The sequence below is a fragment of the Salmo salar genome, chromosome ssa03 (assembly GCF_905237065.1).
Source record: "Salmo salar chromosome ssa03, Ssal_v3.1, whole genome shotgun sequence".
Lineage (NCBI taxonomy): Eukaryota > Metazoa > Chordata > Actinopteri > Salmoniformes > Salmonidae > Salmo > Salmo salar.
In genome coordinates, this window is record NC_059444.1 from 87,268,285 (window position 1) to 87,295,618 (window position 27,334).

The window sequence follows — 27,334 nt, forward strand, 5'->3', positions numbered from 1 at the left end:
CTTCAGTTGAACTGTGTGGGATTGGTGTTTGAGTGATGGATACTTTCTCACAGATCCAGAAGTGTGATTCACTGCACAGTGTATCACTCAAGCCTTCCTCTGGGCTAGAAGAATATGACCATCGTTCAGCACAGTCCTCCCTGCCATGATAGTTATTAGACTGTCCGTTCCCCTTGTAACAATACAGAGAACCTCCAATGTCCAGTAGCTTTTAATGATTAACGCTTTATTTAGGCGATAACACTGTTCTTCACTCCTGGACCTGGACACACTGGAATAAATCAGCAGACATCGGTATAGCGTTGCAAAAATCCGGCAATTCCCTAATTACCCCATGATTCCGGCAATGTTCTAACCAGGATTTCTGGATAACCAGGTAATTTTTGTAAAGTTAGAATTCATGCCTGTGTAATGCATGGATAAATACCTGATAATAGCAGAGAAAAATCATGAACATAATTCACTGACTTTCTACTCTGCCCACTCACATATGATACTTCAGCTCTCTCTCTCTCCTTTCCTCTCATCTCCCCTCTCCTCTCTCTGTCTCTCTCTGTCTCTCTCACCTGTTCCTCTCAGCTGTTTATGATCACCAGGTCTGCGTCTCTCCTCAGACAGTCCTGTCTGCTCTCATCCCAGGATTTCACCTCAATAGAGTTGAAGTACAAACTGGATTCCAAATTCCTCCGTCCCTGTTTAGAAGGTTGATCTGTTGATGAGAACAGAGGAACAGACTGAAAAACACCCACATTGAAACACAACTTTTATGACAGTTAACTAATTTCTCAGGGTTTATAACTCACCTAGCACAGAGAACTTGTCTGAAGATCGTCTCTCAACCTGCATCTGCTCTCTCTCTTTAGGAAGGCTTTTGTTTCTGGTACATACAGTAGCTGCTCTCTCTCTTTAGGAAGGTTTTTGTTTCTGGTACATACAGTAGCTGATCTCTCTCTTTAGGAAGGTTTTTGTTTCTGGTACATACAGTAGCTGATCTCTCTCTTTAGGAAGGTTTTTGTTTCTGGTACATACAGTAGCTGATCTCTCTCTTTAGGAAGGTTTTTGTTTCTGGTACATACAGTAGCTGATCTCTCTCTTTAGGAAGGTTTTTGTTTCTGGTACATACAGTAGCTGATCTCTCTCTTTAGGAAGGTTTTTGTTTCTGGTACATACAGTAGCTGATCTCTCTCTTTAGGAAGGTTTTTGTTTCTGGTACATACAGTAGCTGATCTCTCTCTTTAGGAAGGTTTTTGTTTCTGGTACATACAGTAGCTGATCTCTCTCTTTAGGAAGGTTTTTGCTTCTGGTACTTACAGTAGCTGATCTCTCTCTTTAGGAAGGTTTTTGTTTCTGGTACATACAGTAGCTGATCTCTCTCTTTAGGAAGGCTTTTGTTTCTGGTACATACAGTAGCTGATCTCTCTCTTTAGGAAGGCTTTTGTTTCTGGTACATACAGTAGCTGATCTCTCTCTTTAGGAAGGTTTTTGTTTCTGGTACATACAGTAGCTGATCTCTCTCTTTAGGAAGGCTTTTGTTTCTGGTACATACAGTAGCTGATCTCTCTCTTTAGGAAGGTTTTTGTTTCTGGTACATACAGTAGCTGATCTCTCTCTTTAGGAAGGTTTTTGTTTCTGGTACATACAGTAGCTGATCTCTCTCTGCAGATTGGTTGGTTTTATGAACCTGTTTTTAGTCCTTTATTACTACTGGTATGCAATTGACCTTTGGCACTATTGGCAGGTGGAAAACCCAGGGGAACTTGTGAGTGAGGGCAGCTACTGTGTGTGGGACTAAAATAGCCCACTGACCCAGTATTTCAGACTAATGATCATTGTTCTACATTGTGAGGGTGAGGTCATTTAGAATGTGGTGCGGCATACACAACAAACCAATTTCCTTTGTTAGCCCTCATAGTCAGTATGATTTAATGTTACTGTAGCAAGGTTTGAAAGGAGTTGTAACATAACACAAACACACACAAGACTGCCATGATGCAAGTACAAGGCAGGCATCTATCTACTAGACAATTATTAGTTTAAAGCATTTTGAAACTTGGATCATTTCCTTCTTTCCAAATTAAATTCTACAATGCCTATTATCATTACGATACACAATTATAGAGACAAGTGGACTGAGAAACCAAAACCAAACTTCCTACAGCAATAATGTCCTAGTGATTAACGTTGTGCCTTTTTTCATCTCACAACAACTCATTGATTAGCAAAGAGCCACAACATTAATAAATTAGTAGATTGTGACAATGTATGGAATGTGCTGAAAGTAGCTTCTGGGCTGTGAACCCTGAGGAAACCAAAGAGGAAATAGAGGTGCTAAGTAATCGAAGCATTATTAACTGCTGTTGCCCTCCAGCCATTGAGGATGCGAAAGCATTTCTCTTTTTTAGCATTCGAATCTAATGATTTGCTATGTAATATTGCCAGAAAGAGTGTATTGTTGTGTGCACGTGTGTATGATTGGAGCCTTGCAAATATCTTTCAATTAGCAAAATAGAGCTGCTGCCCCCAATAATGAGACCATGTGTCCAGAGAGGGATGAATTGTGGAGCCAAGTTCTTTTGCCTCTGAGACTGTCCTAATATGGACCAGTAGCTCAGAGGAGAAAGCTAGAACATGCAACATCCAAGTCAGTCCTTTGGAGTTGCAATGCACTGGGGAGTTGGGTCACAGTCAGGGGTCATGTTCATTAGGACAACATTTTAAAATGTTTGGCAACAGAGAATGAAAATGACTGATTCTGAATGGACCCTTCCAGAAGTCCCTTCCAGTTTCAGTCCTTTCTCTTTCCCTCTTCAGGCCATAGCGATAATGGTGACTCCATGGTCATGTCCCATGAGATGGGCCATACGTGCAGCCAGCATCAGCAGCAGGCCTGCGGTCACCTCCAGGCTGAAGGAGAGACAGGCCAAACCCAACGACCAGCCATAGGACACATGGACGCTGGCCAGAATCTCAGGTTCCAACAGCTCCCGAGCCCGTTGGCAGTAGTTGACGTAAACGCTCAACCCGGAAAGGGTGAAGAGACCTGGATGGATACAGACAGATAGTCAAAGTTTGGCCGGGATTCAATCAAAGGCACATTATAGAGCAGCACACTAGACAGCTGACAACGCACTTTTTAAAGTTCATTTACATGTTTCCCATTATCTGCAGTATTTACCATGAATGCGATCTCCGCCAAAAGCTGCCTAGTTCGCTGCTCTAGAACGTTCATTGGAATGAATCCAAGTTACTCAAATACAGTGAGTGATCAAGTACTTCCTTCATTGTTCTAATTATAGATTGACTCTTGGGAGTGTCCGGATTTGATATCTATTTATCATTTATCATGATTATGTTGGATGCATAACAAAGCATTGGAGAAGATCTGAGGTCCCTCCCCTCGGACCATCTCTTCCAATGGGTTTCAAGAGGAGGTGAGGTGAGAGGATTGTGGGAAAAGACATTTGAGATCCGCTAGAGGTATTAGCACACAGCTGTCATGCAACAAAATGTACAAGGTTATCTAGTCTTGACCTCAGAGTTGTAATTATCAGTATTCTGACCTTCTGGTCAGTGCATTCAACTAAGGTTGGTAAGAAAACCACATACCGCAGTCATAGTAAGTGTGACGGATATCACTGTGCTTACTTAGCTAAACCCCTTCATCCCTAACAAGCTCACCTCAAGACTAGAACCCTGGACCGCTGCCTCACAAACACACCTGACCGCCCTCCTTGATAACGTCTTAGTCAACTCACACCAAGACTAGAACCCTGGACCACTCCCTCACAAACACACCTGACCGCCCTCCTTGATAACGTCTTAGTCAACTACACTAGTGAATAGCTATAAATTCAGCAGCGTGGCTAGAGGCACTTCAAGCTGGGGAGTGAGGTTACAATTCCCCATCTGTTATTAAAGTATAAGACCTGTTATAGCTCTGAGGGCAAAAGCAAATGATTCATGAGACCATCTCTCGACCGCTGAGCTAATATCCCAGACATCTCAACACTCAATTCCACAGTATACCCACAGTCTAGTTGTTTTCCCATAAACAAAAGACAAACAGGCACTATGACAACCGCAGGCTTTGTTCGTTGTTTCCTCCATTTTCCAATGGAGACCACCGAGGTCAGGATTACCATCATAGAGCTATCTTGTTCAAGCTTGTTGTCCACAGAAACCCACTACTACTATCCATGGAATTCAACCTATTTACCCAATCCGTTTTTAACTATACCCTGTGAGGTATAATACATAATTGATGCATTTAGTTAAAGTATAACGATCTGATGGAGATGATGTAATCCCAGCTAGATGGGCTTTTCACGCTGTGTCAACATTATTATAATCTAGTTATGAGGAAAATGTTTGCAAACATCTCAACGTCCTCTCAATCTCTCTGTCAGTGTCCCAAATGGCACCCTATTCCTTACATAGTGCACTACTTTTTGACAAGGGCCAATATACCTCTGTTCAAAAGTAGTGTACTATGTAGGGAATGGGTGTCTTGTTCTGACCAGTAAAGGGGTTATTTGTTATTGTAGTTTGGTCAGGACGTGGCAGGGGGTGTTTGTTTTATGTGGTTCGGGGTTTGTTGGGCTATGTGTTTATGTAGAGGGGTGTTTGTTTAGAGTTTTCCGAGGTTTTGGTTAATTCTCTATGTTAGTATATTTCTATGTTCTAGTTTAGTCTTTCTATTTCTATGTTTAGTTGATGGGGTTGACCTTCAATTGGAAGCAGCTGCTCTTCATTGCTTCTAATTGAAGGTCTTATTTAAGAGGGGTGTTTTTGTCATGGGATTTGTGGGTAGTTGTCTCCTTGTTTAGTGTCTGAGCACCTGACAGGAATGTTAGTGTCGGTCGTTGTGTTTGTATACGTGTTTTGTTTGTTTTTTTCCTTCTTTTAACCAATTAAAGAAGATGAGTATACACGTTCCCGCTGCACCTTGGTCCAATCATTACGACACACGTTACAATAGGGTGCCTTCTGGGACACAGTCTGTTTACATCCTCATCATGTTCTTTATCTTTAGTTCAAATCAAATCAAACTTTATTTGTCACATGCGCTGAATACAACAAGTGTAGACCTTACCGTTGTTGGATTCAACATTTTGAACATTGAGATATAAAATAAATGATAGAGAAGAAGCATAGGATATCTGTAGAAAGACAGATAGCTGTGGAATGTGTTGGAATGTGTTGGGGACGGGAGCAGAGCACCATGTTGATACAGGAAAGACAGATGGACATCTGTGGATTAGATGAAGGAGGGGTTGAGGTCAGGAGGTGAGGACAGGTCACCTGAAGGAAGTAATAAAGGTTTGGGATCTTGTTACTCTTTTCCTGTTAAACGGTAAGATATACGGATTGGAGAGAAGGAGGAGTGTCTTAACTGGGATATATATATCTGGATGGGAGAAGTGTTGGGTTGTCTGAATACAGTTGTACAGAACCTTTGGGAGGAATTAAACTTGGTTAAAGCTTCTCTAGTGTCCGTGAGTTATTTACTCTGGAAAATAAGAACCTAAAACCATGAAATGCTTACTTACAAGCCCTTAACCAACAGTGCAGTTCAAGAAGAGTTATGAAAATATTTACCAAATATACAAAAGTAAAAAATAATAAAAAGTAACACAATAAAATAACAATAACGAGGCTATATACAGGGGGTACCGGTACTGAGTCATAGTGTGGGGGTACAGGTTAGAGGTAATATGTACATGTAGGTAGGGGTGAAGTGACTATGCATAGATAATAAACAGCGTGTAGCAGAAGTGTACAAAACAAATGGAGGGGGGAGTGTCAACGTAAATAGTCCGGTGGCCATTTGATGAATTGTTCAGCAGTCTTATGGCTGGGGGTAGAAGCTGTTAAGGAGCCTTTTGGTCCTAGACTTGGAGCTCCGGTACCGCTTGCCGTGCAGTAGCAGAAAGAACAGTCTATGACTTGGGTGACTGGAGTCTCTGAAAGTTTTTTGGGCTTTCCTCTGACACCGCCTATTATAGAGGTCCTGGATGGCTGGAAGCTTGGCCCCAGTGATGTACTGGGCCGTACGCACTACCCTCTGTAGCGCCTTATGGGCAAATGCCGAGAAGTTGCCATACCAGGCGGTGATGCAACCGGTCAGGATGCTCTCGATGGTGCAGCTGTAAATGCAAAACATGAAACAACTAGTCCATTGTAAATGCAATACATGAAACAACTAGTCCAATGTCATAACGACTTTAACACACAGACAAAAAATAGCTATTGCATAGTACGTGAAATGAATTCACAAACAGCAATAATGATCAATCATTATATTTAGATCTTTGAACCGTGTGGCATTTACACACGAACAAAGAACAGACATTCAAGGGGCACAAAAAGCTAGAATGATTGTCCATTTACAAACATCTGTGCCCCTTATTAGAATAGCCTGGCTTTTTAAATACCCATCTAAATTCCAGACTTGATCTAATTTCACGCTCAGCTCATAGCCCTAATTACCTGGACTATGAGCTGAATAATCAAGCAGAGCGAGGTGTTTTCTGAAAACGTCTAACTTTACAACAGATCATAACCTGAACATGTCACAAGGTGTTAAAGGGGAAATCTGTGATTGGTACATCCATGATTTACACTTTTTTATTTTTCATAACTTTGTATCGTTTTTTTCCACAGTTACAGTGCAAACAGTAGTTGAATTATAATACACATACAAAATACATCCAAATACAACATGGGAACAAAAATATTTTTGTATTTATGATAGACTGTATAGACATTGAAGAACTTTCAGAAGCCTCATATAGCTCTCTTTTAGTCTATGTTCACTCTACCTTTTATTTATTTATTTTTATTTAACCTACTTGAATATAATATATGTAAACATTGTGTACACTGTCTGTCTCTAAATGTTATCCCTAGCAGCACCATATCACCAAGTACAAATCTGAGCATGTGAATCTAAATGTGCCTGGCGAATTAAGGTGATTCTGAGGTTAGTTTAACTGTCGTACCCCATCAGAACCCAAAACATGAGCTTGTTTTACTCCATTGTTTGTAAACAATGTAAATGTTATATATATATATATAGCCATATATATATATATATCCTCTAAACATGGTTCTAACTAGACGTTTGATCTCATGGATGGTCAGTCATTACATCCATAGCTCTCTCTATGAATGTGAGAGTGGTTACATTTCTCCAGCCCCATCCCTGAGGCGTTTACCCAAACAAGTGGCGGGGAAACCACTTTGTTGATTTTTGAATCTTCGATTTCCTCTTTAAATACAAGGGGTGGAGGCTGTACCTAATTTGTAAATATGATTTACATTAATCAATTCAAGCAGCGCCTTTGAGAGTGAATTAGGGCCAATTACACTGATTTTCTGCTGACAAGGTAGCGGTAGACGTGCGTTTGTTACAAATGTGGCCTTGGAAGAGATTTACAATTTTGATAGACCACTTCCTCTGTACAAAACTAAAATATGTTGTTGCAACATGTATCTTATTGAAGCGTACTTAGATTTAGACATGACACTTCTCAAGATTCAAAACTCTTCAGATTATAAAAAACTTTAGATATACTTAGATATACTTGTCAAATAGATATACTTGTCAGTCACAAGAGAATGTCATGGCCCTGAGGGAGAAGTCTGACACACAGAAACATGAGCTTGCCTGTGTGTCCCTAATACATGTAAGCCTGTCTGTTTATCCGTAATAAACCTCAAGGGTCATTGCAGACATCTAAGTGCTTCTTTTTCTTTGATTCTGGGAAAGTCATTATGTGAAGTGTCCTCACTGTCTTGGGGGTAATGTTAAATGTATATTTACAGTGCCTTCAGAAAGTATTTACACCCTTTTACTGTTTCCAACTTTTGTTGTGTTGCAGCCTGAATTTAAAATTGATTAAATTGAGATTTTTGCTCACTGGCCTACACACAATACCCCATAATTTCAAAATGGAAATATGTTTTTCTACATGTTTACCAATGAATTAAAAATGAAAAGCTTAAATATATTGAGTCAATAAGTATTCAAGCCCTTTGTTATGGCAAGCCTAAATACGTTCTGAAGTAAAAATGTTCTTTAGAAGTCACATAATAAGTTCCATGGACTCACTCTGTGTGCAATAATAGTGTTTAACATGAATTTCAAACACAGATTCAACTACAAAGACCACAGAGATTTTCCAATCCCTAGCAAAGAAGGACACCTATTGGTAGATGGATAAAAAAAACCCACTTTGGATCGTGTATCAATGCACTCAGTCACTACAAAGATACAGGCTTCCTTCCTAACTCAGTTGCCAGAGAGGAAGGATACCGCTCTGGGATTTCACCATGAGGCCAATGATGACGTTAAAACAGTTGCATAGTTTAATGGCTGTGATAAGAGAAAACTGAGAATGGATCAACAACATTGTAGTTACTTCACAATACTAACCTAATTGACAGAGCGAAAAGATGGAAGCATGTACAGAATAAATATATTCCTAAACATGTATCCTGTTTGCAACAAGGCACTAAAGTAAATGCTGCAAAAAATGTGGCCAAGCAATTAACTTTTTGTCCTGAATGCAAAGTGCTATGTTTGGGACAAATCCAATACAACACATTACTGAGTACCACTCTCTGTATTTTAAAGCATAGTGGTGGTTGCATCATGTTATGGGTATGCTTGTAATTGCTTAGGACTGGGGAGTTTTTCAGGATAAAAAAGAAACAGGATGGAGCTAAGTGTCTGCTTTCCACCAGACACTGGAAGATTAATTCCCCTTTCAGCAAAACAATAACCTAAAACGCAAGGCCAAATCTACACTGGAGTTGCTTACCAAGAAGACAGTGAATGTTCATGTGGCCGAGTTAGAGTTTTGACTTATATCTTTTTTTTTCACCTTTATTTAACCACGTAGGCCAGTTGAGAACAAGTTCTCATTTACAACTGCAACCTGGCCAAGATAAAGCAAAGCAGTTCGCCACATACAACAACACAGAGTTTCACATGGAATAAACAAACATACAATCAATAATACAGTAGAAAAATCTATATACATCATGTGCAAATGAGGTAGGATAAGAGAGGTAAGGCAATAAATAGTAATTACAATATCCTCTATGGGCTAGGCGGGACGAATTCGTCCCACCTACGTAACAGCCACTTGCAGCCTGTGGCGCGATTTTCAAAACCTTAAAAATCCTATTACTTCAATTTCTCAAACATATGACTATTTTACAGCTATTTAAAGACAAGACTCTCGTTAATCTAACCACACTGTCCGATTTCAAAAAGGCTTTACAACGAAAGCAAAACATTAGATTATGTCAGCAGAGTACCAAGCCAGAAATAATCAGACACCCATTTTTCAAGCTAGCATATAATGTCACAAAAACCCAGAAGACAGCTAAATGCAGCACTCACCTTTGATGATCTTCATCAGATGACAACCCTAGGACATTATGTTATACAATACATGCATGTTTTGTTCAATCAAGTTCATATTTATATCAAAAACCAGCTTTTTATATTAGCATGTGACGTTCAGAACTAGCATACCCCCGCAAACTTCCGGGGAATTCGCTAACATTTTACTAAATTACTCACGATAAACGTTCACAAAAAGCATAACAATTATTTTAAGAATTATAGATACAGAACTCCTCTATGCACTCGATATGTCCGATTTTAAAATAGCTTTTGGTGAAAGCACATTTTGCAATATTCTAAGTACATAGCCCAGGCATCACGGGCTAGCTATTTAGACACCCGGCAAGTTTAGCACTCACCAATATCAGCTTTACTATTATAAAAGTTTGATTACCTTTTGTTGTCTTCGTCAGAATGCACTCCCAGGACTGCTACTTCAATAACAAATGTTGGTTTGGTCCAAAATAATCCATCGTTATATCCGAATAGCGGCGTTTTGTTCGTAAGCGTCCCAGACACTATCTGAAATGGTAAATCAGGGTCGTGCGCATGGCGCAATTCGTGACAAAAAAATCTAAATATTCCATTACCGTACTTCGAAGCATGTCAACCGCTGTTTAAAATCCATTTTTATGCCATTTTTCTCGTAGAAAAGCGATAATATTCCGACCGGGAATGTCCATTTAGCTAAACTGAGGAAAGTAAACAAAGCTTTCGGTCGACGCGGGCATGCGCCTGAGTCTCACAGTACTGTAACCAGCCACTACCCAAACGCGCTACTTTGTTTCATCCAGAGCCTGCAAAGCCACGATTCAGCTTTTTGCCGCCTTCTGAGACCCTATGGCAGCCGTAGGAAGTGTCACGGGACAGCTAAGATCCCCACTCTTCAATAAACAGAGACAAGAAGAACGACACCTTGTCAGACAGGCCACTTCCTGCCTGAAACCTTGTCAGGTTTTTGCCTGCCAAATGAGTTCTGTTATACTCACAGACACCATTCAAACAGTTTTAGAAACTTTAGGGTGTTTTCTATCCATGTGTAATAAGTATATGCATATTCTAGTTACTGGGTAGGAGTGGTAACCAGATTAAATCGGGTATGTTTTTTATCCAGCCGTGTCAATACTGCCCCCTATCCTAAACAGGATATAGCAATTAAACACTGGAATGGTAGGATGTGCAGAAGATGAATGTGCAAGTAGAGATACTGGGGTGCAAAGGAGCAAGATAAATAAATAAATACTATTTCTATTTCGGCTGTGGAATGTTGTTACTGGTTTCAAAGAGGATAACAATTGTTTTATTGATAGAAATAAAAACAGCTACCGAATCTCAGAGGAACAAACAGGAGAGAGGTACACTATGAGTGAACAGCCTCTGTGTTTTATAGTCTTGGAATACAGTACCGCTTCAAATTGGGACACATTTACCATACTGTACGTAAAATGTATCTACGCATGACTGTAAGTTGCTTTGGATAAATGCGTCTGCTAAATGACATATATTGTTATATTATTATATTAATATATTATATATTATATTATGACCCTGGCTTTCTCTAGCTTGTCATTACTTCCCACTCTAAAGCCAAATGTAGGAATTTTCAGAAAGCTCGGTCCTCAAGCTCAATTAAACCTATTTCATCTATTTTCTTTTGCATGGATACCCTTCATTCACCTTCTCCACATGGACAGCCTTAAAATAGGCCCAGTGCAGGTGTTACGAATGTCACATTGCTTTCATAGCGAGTACCACTTCCCCTTGATTCGTTCCAACGGTTTGAGCCACCCAGGGATACCAAATGGATGGCTCCAACCACCACATTTCAAACTCTGTTACTTAGGCAGAGCCATTAGCTACTGTGGTGGTGATGCAGTGTTCCTTTCATCCCATTAACCAGCTCCTTACCTCCATTTAATGGTAGGCTGGTAGGGCTTTTCAGGGGTGTTCTATTAGCCGCCGTACTCTTAGCTACCTGTAATAATGTCCAGGTGTGACCCAAGAGTTACCTAGATACAACGATTTAGATTCCATTTTACAAAGCTGTAATTGGAATGGGTGCTTTAGAGGAAATTATCATCCCAATATAAGGAGGAGGATTTCAACAGTTATTACTATCCCAGAGTAAACATCTTCCTTTTTAGTTTGTATGCTTCATCCACAAGCATGATTTTCCACTTGAACCAGGATTTAATTATATTCCTTTAGGTTTGTGGCATTCAGCTAATCTTATATATTATGTGACGGATTTTGTGTTTACTGGTTTACTACTGCTGGCTGCTCTCCAGCTGAACTCTGGACAAGCTAGCCTACAGCAATAATTACGGAACCTGCCAGACTTCTCAAGGAAACTGTTCCTCAGAGTGAGGTGGGGGACATTTGTCAATGGTCTATGTTCCCTATAGAGTGGTGTCAGAGATAGACCTGCGTTGGAGCTGTCAAATTGGTGATCAGCTGCTCTTGAAATAATTGAAGCCACACCCACTCCACTCACATTAAAAGTTGAGAAGAAGAAAGTGTAGTCTATATAGAAATAATGTCAAATCAATGAAATAATGAGGATTTTTCTCATCCTAACTGAGGTGTAGATTACATCTCACATTCCAGTGTTGGAACTTGTAAACAAGGCTCCAGGGATTGTCTTAATGCTAAAGTGAATCTGATTGAATAGAGCTATACCTCCTACCACGTAGAAGACATAAACATCCAGCCCATACATGGCATCTATATTAGGACATTGTCAGTTGTCTGTCCAAACTCCCTCAGTTGTCTGACCAAACTCCCTCAGTTGTCTGACCAAACTCCCTCAGTTGTCTGACCAAACTCCCTCAGATGTTAAACCAAACTCCCTCAGTTGTCAGACCAAACTCCCTCAGTTGTCTGACCAAACTCCCTCAGTTGTCTGACCAAACTCCCTCAGTTGTCTGACCAAACTCCCTCAGATGTTAAACCAAACTCCCTCAGTTGTCAGACCAAACTCCCTCAGTTGTCTGACCAAACTCCCTCAGTTGTCTGACCAAACTCCCTCAGTTGTCTGACCAAACTCCCTCAGTTGTCTGACCAAACTCCCTCAGTTATCAGACCAAACTCCCTCAGTTGTCTGACCAAACTCCCTCAGTTGTCTGACCAAACTCCCTCAGTTGTCTGACCAAACTCCCTCAGATGTTAAACCAAACTCCCTCAGTTGTCAGACCAAACTCCCTCAGTTGTCTGACCAAACTCCCTCAGATGTTAAACCAAACTCCCTCAGTTGTCAGACCAAACTCCCTCAGTTGTCAGACCAAACTCCCTCAGTTGTCAGACCAAACTCCCTCAGTTGTTAGACCAAACTCCCTCAGTTGTCAGACCAAACTCCCTCAGTTGTCAGACCAAACTCCCTCAGTAGTCAGACCAAACTCCCTCAGTAGTCAGACCAAACTCCCTCAGTAGTCAGACCAAACTCCCTCAGTAGTCAGACCAAACTCCCTCAGTAGTCAGACCAAACTCCCTCAGTTGTCAGACCAAACTCCCTCAGTTGTCAGAGTAGAATAGTACTGTATTGCTCCCTACTTGGGAAATTGTTTTACCAGTCAACAATACATAACAATGACAAACATATGATCAAAAACACACATTAAGACAGATATGAAGGCACCTGCACCTTAGTAGCCATAAAAGATACAATCCAATTCAAGGAGTTACAAAATGTTGTTATTTAATAAGAAGACATAGTAAATCAGTTAATCATTGAAAAGCCTCATGGCTGTGGGTAAGAATGATCGTCTAAACCTCTCTCTGGAGCTTCTGGGCAGGATGAACCTGCTACTGAAGCTGCTCCTGTGCTTCATACCCTGCTGTAGAGTGGGTGGGTGGCATTGTCCATGATCATGTGTCTTAGCATGCAGCATTTTTATGAACCTGCTAGCCCAAACTATGTCAGTAGTTCAAACTTTCTCAGTAGTTCAAACTTTCTCAGTAGTTCAAACTTTCTCAGTAGTTTGAATATTGATCCTGTAGATAGAATAAGCCCTTCTAATTTAGCTCGGTGATATCATTGAATTAAACAGGACAAAAAAACTTGCCTTGGCAAGGTATGGTGTCATGCATTGGATTTTGGATTGACAACAGTCAGCATCGTTATGTTTGTGACACCAATGTAGACCTATCGAATGTTATATTCTAGGATCAAATCAATTGGTGTCGTACACAGTTTATCAGATGTTATAGTGGTGGTAATGAAATCCTTGTGTTACCGGCTCCTAACAGAGGAGCAAAAATGTCAAACAAGTACACAAATAATAATAAAACACTGGGAACAAGAAATCATGAATGTTAGGACAAATCTAGTTAAATGATGAATGTTAGGTCTAATCTAGTTAAATGGTGAATGTTAGGTCTAATCTAGTTAAATGATGAATGTTAGGACTAATCTAGTTAAATGGTGAATGTTAGGACTAATCTAGTTAAATGATGAATGTTAGGTCTAATCTAGTTAAATGATGAATACTAGGTCTAATCTAGGTAAATGATGAATGTTAGGTCTAATCTAGTTAAATGATGAATGCTAGGTCTAATCTAGTTAAATGATGAATGTTAGTGTCACGGTTATCATCGGTGAAGGAGGACCAAAATGCAGCAGGACTGTGTTTGTTCATTTTGAACATTTATTAAATCAAAATGAACACAAAAACAACAAACAAGAGAACGAACGATCCACAGACAGTCTGGCAAGGCACAAGGCTAAACACAGAACAATCTCCCACAAACACACCCAACTAATATAGGACTTCCAATCAAAGGCAACACCACACAGCTGCCTTCAATTGGAAGTCCACCCCAATTAACTCTACATAGAAACACACTTACTAGACTACACATAGAAATACATAAACATAGACCATAAACCAAAAACCCGGAAATACTAAATCAAACACCCTTTTACCAAAACACCACCCCGAACCACATAAAACAAATACCCTCTGCCACGTCCTGACCAAACTACAATAACAATTAACCCTTATACTGGCCAGGACGTGACAGTTAGGACTAATCTAGTTAAATGATGAATGTTAAGACTAATCTGGTTAAATGATGAATGTTAGGACTAATCTAGATAAATTATGAATGTTAGGTCCAATCTATTAAATTATGAATGTTAGGACTAATCTAGTTAAATGATGAATGTTAGGACTAATCTAGTTAAATGATGAATGTTAGGTCTAATCTAGTTAAATGATGAATGTTAGGACTAATCTAGTTAAATGATGAATGTTAAGACTAATCTAGTTAAATGATGAATGTTAGGACTAATCTAGATAAATTATGAATGTTAGGTCTAATCTATTAAATTATGAATGTTAGGACTAATCTAGTTAAATGATGAATGTTAGGACTAATGTAGTTAAATTATGAATGTTAGGACTAATCTAGTTAAATGATGAATGTTAAGACTAATCTAGTTAAATGATGAATGTTAGGACTAATCTAGATAAATTATGAATGTTAGGTCGAATCTAGTTAAATGATGAATGTTAGGACTAATCTAGTTAAATGATGAATGTTAGGACTAATCTAGTTAAATGATGAATGTTAAGACTAATCTAGTTAAATGATGAATGTTAGGACTAATCTAGATAAATTATGAATGTTAGGTCTAATCTATTAAATTATGAATATTAGGACTAATCTAGTTAAATGATGAATGTTAGGACTAATCTAGTTAAATGATGAATGTTAGGTCTAATCTAGTTAAATGATGAATGTTAGGCCTAATCTAGTTAAATGATGAATGTTAGGCCTAATCTAGTTAAATGATGAATGTTAGGACTAATCTAGTTAAATGATGAATGTTAGGACTTATCTAGTTAATAACCCAAATAACACTATCGTTAATCCAAACGTAATCTATGAGTATATACACCAAAAATATATATGAATAGTGATATGTACAGCAGCAGATATATTACAGTGAGCTCTGTTGAGAATCCAGTGTATTAACAAACCGTGTAGCAGTACATGGGACAGCAGCCTTGTCTGTGTCTGTGTTTCTGTGAGTGTGTGTGTGTGTATGTGAGTGTGTTTGTGAGTATGGGCGTACGCATGTGTGTGAGTACAGGAGTCTGTGTGTGTATGAGGTGTGTGTCTGTGTGAGTTTGTGTGTGTGTGTGCGTGTGTTTTGTTTGAGTGAGTCTATCTTTGTCTCAAGTACAAGGTGTGCACATCCAGTACAAAGACAGAACAGATGGATCTCTGTAATGTCTGTAATATTGGACGGGTAGGAGAAAAATACTGGAAAATATAGTGCTTTGTGTTTTCATCACAACATTCATTCAAACCAGCCTGCTGCCTGAAGACCAGAGTGGAAAATAAGTAGCACTCTGAAGGCCTAGTTCAAACAGGCCCAGACTAAGTAATAGCATAGCCCAGTAGCACTCTGAAGGCCTAGTTCAAACAGGCCCAGACTAAGTAATAGCATAGCCCAGTAGCACTCTGAAGGCCTAGTTCAAACAGGCCCAGAGTAAGTAATAGCATAGGGAAACAAATATCGGAAAAGTAGACATAAAAACAAGGTTGCTTATCAACTGTGTGGAAAGCCACCAAGTAGACTCTAATATCCTGGTTCAATCATGCCAAAACAGCCAAGTAGACTCTAATATCCTGGCTCAAACAGGTCAAAACAGCCCAGAAGACTCTGATATCCTGGTTCAATCATGCCAAAACAGCCAAGTAGACTAATATCCTGGCTCAATCAGGTCAAAACAGCCCAGAAGACTCTGATATCCTTGTTCAATCATGCCAAAACAGCCAAGTAGACTAATATCCTGGCTCAATCAGGTCAAAACAGCCCAGAAGACTCTGATATCCTGGTTCAATCATGCTAAGCCAGTCTGATTCCTTGCCATTACCACAGGGTATTTCCCCCCAACTACCGTGATCAGCAATCACTCCACCCTCTGATCAATGCTCCATCAAATATTGAAAATGATCCAATTAAATGGACGGTTTTGCTGTTTAGCACTCCTCCTGATCAGAACCAAGACAATGTAGCTGTATACCAGCAATGATATCAGCTGTGTAACACAATAAGATTTGATCAGAATGTGGATTCAGAAAGAGAATGATCTGTTGTAGTGTCAGTGGGAGGAAAGGCGTGTTTTTTTCAGTAAGATACATCTGTTCTTGACAGCTGACACAGTTGGCTGCTCTATGTGAGTGTTTCTCATAACAAATTAACTCTCATCTCTGTGTGTGTGTGTGTGTGTGTGTGTGTGTGTGTGTGTGTGTGTGTGTGTGTGTGTGTGTGTGTGTGTGTGTGTGTGTGTGTGTGTGTGTGTGTGTGTGTGTGTGTGTGTGTGTGTGTGTGTTTGAAATGCCAGGTGTTGAGTTTGAGAAGTCAAAAAGCGGAGACAGTGGAGATGGCAGAGGTGATGGCAGAAGTGTACGGTGATGGTAGAGGCTTGGAGTAGGACTGTACCATCCTACTCTGGACTACTGCTGAGTGGTAGGCTTTCACCCAAGTAGGTAGAACTGGTATTGGGGGAGTAGATACAGTCAAGTACTCTATAGGTAAGTTACATGTAATGTAATAAAACTACTACTATAATAATATAGAAATGCCATAATACTATCTTTATGTGCGTTCTTGGCTGAGGATTAATCAAACCTGCATTGGGATAAGGAACATAAATAACATGGCTCCTTCTTTCCCCAACAAACAAGGAATATTTTTTAGGTAAAGAAGTAAAAACGAAATAATATACTAGCCTACTTATAATGCTTTATATACAGTATGTGTGCCTCACAGAAAGTGTTGCAGAAATATTAATGGTTTTATTTTATTTCACTGTGGGGCCGATTTGAAATGTGTGTGTATTTTGCTTCTTCATCACAGCACTTCACTCAGTCTCAGCTGGATTAGATCTCATATTTTATTCTGTCTGGAGGTGCAGAGTGCTGTCATCAGAAGCTATTCACAAGGAAAGCTTTTTTCTTGTCAAGTGAGCAACACGTAAGGTGTTCCTATCTCCATTAGGTAGACCAAGAGCAGTTTTTTTGGAGGGATGAAAATGTAAGGGTTAGACATGACGAGACCTGACACTCTCATAATGCCATGTTTATTCTACTGCTACAAGAAAGAAAAAAAAACTGATGAATGAAAGATGTCTTCTTTGTGTGAGATTGCGAAACTACGCTATTTTTCAGGGGCTAGACAGGAACTCATGCCTTCCCAGCAAAGGCATCTATGTTTCCAGAAAGGCTGTTATTGACGACTAGAGCAGGGCTGTTCAAGGCTGTTATATTCTCCTATAGCAGGCTGTTTTATTCCCCTAGAGCAGGGCTGTTCAAGGCTGTTATATTCTCCTAGAGCAGGGCTGTTCAAGGCTGTTATATTCTCCTAGAGCAGGGCTATTCAAGGCTGTTATATTCTCCTAGAGCAGGGCTGTTCAAGGCTGTTATATTCCCCTAGAGCAGGGCTGTTCAAGGCTGTTTTATTCCCCTAGAGCAGGGCTGTTCAAGTCTGTTATATTCCCCTAGAGCAGGGCTGTTCAAGGCTGTTATATTCTCCTAGAGCAGGGCTGTTCAAGGCTGTTTTATTCCCCTAGAGCAGGGCTGTTCAAGGCTGTTTTATTCCCCTAGAGCAGGGCTGTTCAAGGCTGTTATCTTCTCCTAGAGCAGGGCTGTTCAAGGCTGTTTTATTCCCCTAGAGCAGGGCTGTTCAAGGCTGTTATATTCTCCTAGAGCAGGGCTGTTCAAGGCTGTTATATTAACCTAGAGCAGGGCTGTTCAAGGCTGTTTTATTCCCCTAGAGCAGGTCTGTTCAATGTCGGTCCTGGAGGGACAAAATTCTCCTGTTTTTCATCCTCTCCTGTTAATCAGGGACTGGTTCAGACCTGGGAAACCAGGTGAGTGCAATTAATAACTACCAGGTAGAAACAAGAAACAGAAGTGTTTTGGACCTCCGGGACCAGAGTTGAACAGCCCTGTCCTAGAAGCTGGAAGCAGCAAAGGGTCAGCCGCAGAGCAGTGCCCCTGGGGCAGGTTAGGGGTTCAGTGTCTTGCTGCAGTGCCCCTGGGGCAGGTTAGGGGTTCAGTGCCTTGCTGCAGTGCCCCTGGGGCAGGTTAGGGGTTCAGTGCCTTGCTGCAGTGCCCCTGGGGCAGGTTAGGGGTTCAGTGCCCCTGGGGCAGGTTAGGGGTTCAGTGCCTTGCTGCAGTGCCCCTGGGGCAGGTTAGGGGTTCAGTGCCCCTGGGGCAGGGTTTGGGTCCAGTGTCTTGCTGCAGTGTCCCTGTGGCAGGTTAGGGGTTCAGTGCCTTGCTGCAGTGCCCCTGGGGGTGCTGGTTTAGGTCCACTTGTAGAATTTGTGCCAAGGCGCATTGAAGTTCTTTTGGGAGCATGTGGTGGCCCGAAACCCTATTAAGACACTTTATGTTGGTGTTTCCTTTATTTTAGCAGTTACCAGTATGTGTTTGTGATAAAACTTAAAGAGCCACTGAACACGCAGACTGGTCATGTTTTTTCTGTTGCTCATTCGATAAACAAGATTTCAGTTTCCTGACCGATTTCACGTTTGGTTATTGATGTTTGTCCCCCATGTGACACTGTAGACGTGGAAGCCTATTTCCTTTCCTCAAAGTCCCAAGAATGAATCTAAAATAACTCATGAAATCTGTAATAAATGTTGACGTTTTGGCCAAGGATGTTGTAGTTGCACAATTTTACATCTAATTAAGGTATTTGGTGCAGTATTTCTCAAGTAATAAAATGCACAACGTGTTGTCTGATGTAAAAGGTCAGAGCTTCTGGGCAGGCCTGTCTCACTGTCAATGCTATTGGATAGAGAGCAATCATCACAGCTGTTCACCCCATGTTTGTGGGCAAAAGGACATTGTCAAATCAAAACACAACCTTCATTTACCCAGTGTGATGCACAGATGTTACACACTCTGTTGTAGACAAAACTGACTTTACGACCAAAATTATTCTATTTACACTTTGCAGTCCATTATGACACTAGAATAACTGTTTCTGACTCATATTGATGCCTCAAAAGGATTAGTTGGCTTTTAAAAGGCAGTCGCTCTTTAATCCACAGTTGTTTTTTGGGGGGGGAGGAACTATTCATCTGCTGTGGCTAAATGATGCTCTCTGGTGTATTTTAAACTCCTGTGGCTGGATCTACAGGCTTGGGCTCAGGGGCTTCAGCCCCGGGAAGCCCCTGCATTAAACCGACCCTGACTGAAAGTATTCAGTGCAATATCTCAACCTTTCAAAACATATTTGCTGTCATCTCTAAAAATCCTTGAATGAGGTAATTTAAGCCTGTTTCAGAGAGAAAACTGAGTTTATTTGAAAGCTGAAAGCGACCTTCAATTGAATAAAGACAACAGTATGAGAATGTTTGTACTCAAATCCTCCCACACACCCACACACACTGACAGCTAGAAAATGCCCACTGGTCTTTAACCTTTCAGTATCATGCACCGTACAATTTCAGCCTAAAGCAATTGAACAAGACATTCACATCAGTACAACATAGAATCAATATAAAATAACCATTTCACTGCCACAAGCTCCAGAACACCATGAAAACACATTTTCTTTCAACTTGAGTGCCAGGTGGGCAGAGTTGGCACTTTTGGACTATTCTATTGTTTCCATTGTGCTGGGAAAGCTCAATCAAACACAAATACTATGTTAAGCCTTGTCTGAAAACCAGGGTTGTGTTCATTAGGGCACACAACAGAATTTAAAAAAAACTATTAAAAAAATAAAAAGAGTGTTTCTCATTGGACAAGTCCATGTAGTCCCCGTTTCAGTCCGTTCTCGTCTAATTAGTGCCTAATGAACACAATCCAGGCCTGAACACCAGGGGATGCTCCAGAAATGACTTACTGCAGAAGAGGAAGTAGGATGCGGAGCCAGCCAGCAGGCTGGGATTCCTGGCCAGAGAGCTGACCAGACCACAGATCCCTCCCAACACCACCAGCAACAGACTGAGAGGCAGCAGGATGACTATGACCTTGTGGGAGTCTGCAGGGAGACCCAGAATGCAAAGCAGGGTTACTGTGAGCTGGAGAAATACATATCACTGTACATTGTCCTCTCACAAAAACATTTCCGCATGGTGTGTGTGTGTGTGTGTGTGTGTGTGTGTGTGTGTGTGTGTGTGTGTGTGTGTGTGTGTGTGTGTGTGTGTGTGTGTGTGTGTGTGTGTGTGTGTGTGTGTGTGTGTGAGAGCTGGTCCGTTTCTAGCATTTCGGGAACCATAAGCAATTATTTAGTTGATGCCCCCCCACCTCACGGGCAAAAAAATGTAATGCCCCCCTCTTGGTGGCAGAGAGAATGATTTGCAGCTTTGAAGTTAATGTCCTGCAATTCTACACATTTTGCATAGAGAAATGTTAGCTCACATGGGCTAATTAAGTGATTGTCAGTGACTGACATAAGAGGAAAAGTGCAGATGCACTAACAAACTTCTAAATTGTATCATACTATTCTAACTCTCAACATTACGTTGGGACCCAGGCTGACTTACTAAATCAGGTTGTGGGCCCCCTAGTGGCCACTTATGTCGCTTATGCCTAGAAACATCACTGTGTGCTTAGGTGTGTGTGTGGGAGGGGGCATTCAGACCTCTTGACTTTTTCCACATTTTATTACATTACAGTTACAGTTTTATTCTACAATGGATTAAATGATTTGTTTCCCATCATCAATCTACACACAAATCCTCATAATGACAATAAGAAAACAGGTTTTCAGAAATGTTTGCAAATGTATTATTTACATAAGTATTCAAACCCTTTGCTATGAGACTCAAAATTGAGCTCAGCTGCATTCTGTTCCATTGATCATCCTTGAAATGTTTCTACAACTTGATTGGAGTCCACCTGTGTTAAATTCAATTGATTGGACAAGATTTGGAAAGGCACACACGAGTCTATATAAGGTCCCACAGTTGACAGTGCAGGTCAGAGCAAAAACCAAGTCATGCGGTCAAAGAATTGTCTGTAGAGCTCCGAGACAGGATTGTGTCGAGGCACAGGTCTGGGGAAGGGTACCAAAAAATGTCTGCAGCATTGAAGGTCCACAAGAACACAGTGGCCTCCATCATTCTTAAATGGAAGAAGTTTGGAACCACCAAGACTCTTCCTAGAGCTGCCCACCCGGACAAACTGAACAATCGGGGGAGAAGAGCCTTGGTCAGGGAGGTGACCAAGAACCCGATGGTCACTCTGACAGAGTTCCAGAGTTCCTCTGTGGAGATGGGGGAACCTTCCAGAAGGACAACCATCTCTGCAGCACTCCACCAATCAGGCCTTTATGGTAGAGTGGCCACACGGAAGCCACTCCTCAGTAAAAGGCAAATGACAGCCTGCTTGGAGTTTGCACCTAAAGGACTCTCAGATCATGAGAAACAAGATTCTCTGGTCTGATGAAACCATTATTGAACCCTTTGGCCTGAATACCAATCGTCATGTCTGGAGAAAACCTGGCACCTGGCACATCCCTACGGTGAAGCATGGTGGTGGTAGCATCATGCTGTGGGGATTTTTTTCAGCAGCAGGGACTGGGAGACTAGTCAGGATCGAGGGAAAGATGAACAGAGCAAAGTACAGAGAGATCCTTAATGAAAACCTGCTCCAGAGCGCTCAGGACCTCGAACTGGGATGAAGGTTCACCTTCCAACAGTACAACGACCCTAAACACACAGCCAAGACAACGCAGGAGTGGCTTCAGGACAAGTCTCTGAATGTCATTGAGTGGCCCAGCCAGAACCCGGACTTGAACCCGATCAAACATCTCTGGAGAGACCAGAAAATAGCCATGCAGCAACACTCCCCATCCAACCTGACAGAACTTCAGAGGATCTGCAAAGAAGAATGGGAGAAACCCCATGCCAAGCTTATAGCGTCATACCCAAGAAGACGTGAGACTGTAATCGCTGCCAAAGGTGCTTCAACAAAGTACTGAGTAAAGAGTCTTAATACTTTTGTAAATGTGATATTTTATTTTATTAATTTTTATACATTTGAAAAAAAGTATATTTCTTCATCATTATGGAATATTGTGTGTAGATTGATAAGGGAAAAAACTATTTAATACTTTTTAGAATAAGGCTGTAATGTAACAAAATGTGGAAAAAGTTAAGGGGTCTGAATACTTTCCGAATACACTGTAAATCCAAAAGATCCATAAAAAAAGAAACCCTTTCTTTGTCAGCTTGGTCTGTTTTACATCGTCCTGAAATGCTACTTGTCCTTAATTAAGTCAAGTATCCACTATAGGCCAACAAAAGCCCATCTACAGTTGAAGTGGGAAGTTTACATACACTTAGGTTGGAGTCATTAAAACTCGTTTTTCAACCACTCCACAAATTTCTTGTTAACAAACTATAGTTTTGGCAGGTCGGTTAGGACATCTACTTTGTGCATGACACAAGTAATTTTTCCAACAATTGTTTACAGACAGATTATTTCACTTATAATTCACTATATCACAATTCCAGTGGGTCAGAAGTTTACATACACTAAGTTGACTGTGCCTTTAAACAGCTTGGAAAATTCCAGAAAATTATGTCATGGCTTTAGAAGCTTCTGATAGGATAATTGACATCATTTGAGTCAATTGGAGGTGTACCTGTGGATGTATTTCAAGGCCTACCTTCAAAATCAGTGCCTCTGCTTGACATCATGGCAAAATCAAAAGAAATCAGCCAAGACCTCAGAAGGAGACGCGTTCTGTCTCCTAGAGATAAACTTACTTTGGTGCAAAAAGTGCAAATCAATCCCAGAACAGCAAAGGACCTTGTGAAGATGTTGGAGGAAACAGGTACAAAAGTATCTAAATCCACAGTAAAAAGAGTTCTATATTGACATAACCTGAAAGGCCGCTCAGCAAGGAAGAAGACACTGCTCCAAAACCACCATAAAAAAGCCAGACTACGGTTTTCAAATGCACATGGGGACAAAGATCATACTTTTTGGAGAAATGTCCTCTGGTCTGATGAAACAAAAATACAACTATTTGGCCATAATGACCATCATTATGTTTGGAGGAAAAAGGGGGAGGCTTGCGAGCCGAAGAATACCATCCCAACCGTGAAGCACGGGGGTGGCAGCATCATTTTGTGGGGGTGCTTTGCTGCAGGAGGGACTGGTGCACTTCACAAAATAAATGGCATCATGAGGGAGGAAAATTATGTGGATATATTGAAGCAACATCTCAAGACATCAGTCAGGAAGTTAAAGCTTGGTCGCAAATGGGTCTTCCAAATGGACAATTACCCCAAGCATACTTCCAAAGTTGTGGCAAAATGGCTTAAGGACAACAAAATCAAGGTATTGGAGTGGCCATCACAAAGCCCTGACCTCAACCCTATAGAACATTTGTGGGCAGAACTGAAAAAGCGTGTGCGAGCAAGGAGGCCTACAAACCTGACTCAGTTACACCAGCTCTGTCAGGAGGAATAGGCCAAAATTCACCCAACATATTTTGGGAAGCTTGTGGAAGGTTACCCAAAACATTTGACCCAAGTTAAACAATTTGAAGGTAATGCTACCAAATACTAATTGAGTGTATGTAAACTTCTGACCCACTGGGAATGTGATGAAAGAAATAAAAGCTGAAATTAATCATTCTCTCTACTATCATTCTGACATTTCACATTCTTAAAATAAAGTGGTGATCCTAACTGACCTAAGACAGGGAATTTTTACTAGGATTAAATGTCAGGAATTGTGAAAAACGGAATTTAAATGTATTTGGCTAAGGTGTATGTAAACTTCCAACTTCAACTGTACATGTTTAGTAATGAACCTTTTCATTTTATGGGGTCTATATTGTATTGTCAAAGTGGAGTGCAATGATGTTGATTCACTTGGTAAACATTGAGCCCATCGTACAGACTCAACAACCTGTGCTGTTGTATGTGGGTGTGACAGAGCTAGAACTAACTACACCTGTGCCCTAAATGGCATATAGTGCACTACTTTTCAATGGTTTAAAGTACTTAAGTAAAAATACTTGAATTACTACTTAAATCGTTTTTTGGGGTATCTGTACTTTACTATTTATATTTTTGATTAATTTTACTCCACTACATTCCTAAAGAAAATAACTCAATACATTTTCCCTGACAACCAAAAGTACTCGTTACATTTTGAATACTTAGCAGAACAGCAAAATGGTCAAATTCACAAACTTATCATGAGTCATCCCTACTGCCTCTGATCTGGCAGACTCACTAAACACACATGCCTCATTTGTAAATGATGTCTGAGTGTTGGTGTGTACCCCTGGCTATCTGTAAATATCAAAATAACAAGAAAATGGTGCCACCTTGTTTGCTTAAAATAAGATTTTTTTGGTAATTTATACTTTAACTTGAGTTATTTTCCATTAAGGTATCTTTACTTTTACTCAAGTATCACAATTTGTTAATTTTTCCACTACTGCTACTTTTTACCAGGGCTCATGGGACTCTGGTTAAACATTATGCACTATGTAGGAAATAGGGTGCCATTTGGGACTCAAATATAGTCTTCATGTAGAAGGCGTCGGAAGCCACATAGCAGAGGCCATATACTCACTGATAAGGTGCTTCTCTATCTCAGTTTTGTTGGAGGTATCCACAAAGAAGGACTGGATTGGCCAAGAGGTGGCATTTTTCCCTGTAAAAAGAGCAAACAGAAGATATATGTGCTGACCTTTCAGACTGGTAGATGATACGTAAAATGGCATGCATGGCTGTATGTCGCTTTGGATAAAAGCTTCTGCTAAATGGCAGATATTGCATATTATATTGGACCGCTCAGACTGGTAGACATACATGACAATGTTAAAATACCAATCAAAAGGTAGGCCTATGACACAACACACCGATGGCTGTATAAGACCTATATGGTTGCTAATATCCGGTTACTAAGTGTGTGCCTAACATCAACAGCTGCTTCACCGCTGAGCTCTCAGACAGAAATCTTTACAGGCCATAAATCAACAAATCTATAGCAGTGATACTGTTGACACACTGTACTGCAGTAGTGTGGTGTACCACTTGCCTTGATAAACTAACAGACACTGCAGGCGCTCCCTGCTTAATGTGTCACTCCCCTATGTCTGCGTCCCAAATAGCATCTTATTTCCTATGTAGTGCACTACTTTTGACCGGAGCTCTATGGGAATAGGGAATAGGGTGTGATTTGGAACGCAGACAGGAATAGGGAATAGGGTGTGATTTGGAACGCAGACAGGAATAGGGAATAGGGTGTGATTTGGAACGCAAACACTGTCTGCAACAGGAAATATACTCTAGGCTGACAGAGATGCAGTTAAAAAAACTGCCAGAAAGATACAGGTGAGCTATGTGAATAATAATAATATTAATATTATTATTATTATTCATAATAATAATAATAACAATAGTAATATTATTAATAATAACAAAAATAACAATAACAACAATAATAATAACAATCATAATAATATTATTAATAATAATAATAATAACAATAATAATAATATATATGCAACATGTAAATGAGCAGGAGTGCAATAAAACAGATGTGGAAAAAATGCTTCTAAAGTGCACCTGTTTTTTGCAATGTCCTGTGCATGCAAATGAGTCTCGGGTGGGGAAGAGATTAGCTGGCATACAACAGAGGATGGCTATGGACCAGTATTGGGTCCATTCTGAAAGGGGTAGCATTTTGAAGGTGAAACTCGATTCAGTTTTTGTAGTTGAATTTAAATAAATGTAATCTAATATAAAGTAAGGAAAGCAAAAATGTGATGAGGCTGAATCAACATTGAAAAGTGATTGGATTTGCAAAAAGTCATTCATTTATGGGAATTTCTTATTTTTTTCATCCAACTTTTAACCTAAAGGACATTTTTGGTTGATGTCACGTTGAATTCACGTTAGTTGACAACTCAACCAAATATACATTAAAAGTAGACGTTGAACGGACGTCTGTAGCCAGTGGGTCGTGGAAGCAGCCTGACATGGGTGGTGAAACAGGTAGACTCCGTTGTTTAAATTAGGCACATGTATTTCAAGTTATATGACAATCTACCAGAAAACACAGCGCAATATTGAACCGCTATATCAAAGTTTGCTAGGCTGTGGCATTTAATTTGGGGTGCTTAAAAAAGAAGAAGAATTACGTGGACATACCTTCACGGATCCTCCAGAGACCGGAATGCGAACTCAGGTCCTCCAAGTCCGACTGGTTCGCCTTGTTCACATCGATGATGTACCAATAGTCGCTGCCAATTGCCACTGCAAGAAAGCTGAAGCTGAGTAAACCTGAAAAGCCAGCCGTGATAACAACCATTCCGTACTTCATTGTCTTTTAAACTTGGTTAAAAACAAATCCGTGAGCAATTCAAATGAACGTCATGGTCACAAAGAAATCCGTATCACACAACGTTCTGGACCGGGCACCCGAGATGGATAAATACGCAAAGCTCTCCAACATGCTCTCTATTCTTCTCCCGCCATCTAGTGCTGACTTGTCAAATTATCCTCGGCAAAATCTGGTCAAGAGGGTTCTGTTGTGATATTGTCAAATATAATGGAACGAATCATAAAAGACAACTGCGCTTTGAAATAGTAAATAACGGGAGAGAGAGTAGCCGACCGATGTATTATTAGACACTACTGAGAGGGTCCGCTGCTTATGTAACCCACTCCTCACTCCTGGGTAAGTACACCAACGCTAGTTCGTAGGAGTAGTGAGAGTAAACATTAGGCCCTATAAGTAAAATGAGCAGGACACCAGGAAAACATTTTATAGAAAATAGCCGGCTTTAGTAGCAATATGAAGATTTTTACATTTTAGTCATTTAGCAGACGCTCTTATCCAGAGCGACTTACAGTAGAGTGCATACATTTTATTACATTTTTAAAAGATAAATCACAATAGAGAAATAGTTTA

General features: G+C 40.4%; 1 protein-coding gene across 1 annotated transcript; it reads right to left on the reverse strand.

Annotated features, from left to right (window-relative positions):
- Positions 1 to 1,894: 1,894 nt before the first annotated feature.
- LOC106606427 (transmembrane protein 235) lies at positions 1,895 to 27,094 on the reverse strand. The gene is made up of 4 exons (XM_014202611.2): positions 26,572 to 27,094; positions 24,989 to 25,069; positions 20,289 to 20,426; positions 1,895 to 3,040 (listed from the first exon to the last, which is right to left on the reverse strand). The coding sequence occupies exons 1-4, from the start codon at positions 26,741 to 26,743 to the stop codon at positions 2,808 to 2,810; spliced, it is 624 nt and encodes a 207-aa protein (XP_014058086.1). The 5' UTR covers positions 26,744 to 27,094; the 3' UTR covers positions 1,895 to 2,807.
- Between the last annotated feature and the right edge of the window lie 240 nt (positions 27,095 to 27,334).

Bases quoted from the DNA above. Each gene is read 5' to 3' on its own strand.
- LOC106606427 (XM_014202611.2), bottom strand. From the start codon at position 26,743: ATGAAGTACGGAATGGTTGTTATCACGGCTGGCTTTTCAGGTTTACTC. The intron at 20,427-24,988 runs GTGAGTATATGG...GTCTCCCTGCAG, and splicing joins GATAGAGAAGCACCTTATCA to ACTCCCACAAGGTCATAGTC. The intron at 3,041-20,288 runs GTAAGTCATTTC...GTATCCATCCAG, and splicing joins ATCCTACTTCCTCTTCTGCA to GTCTCTTCACCCTTTCCGGG.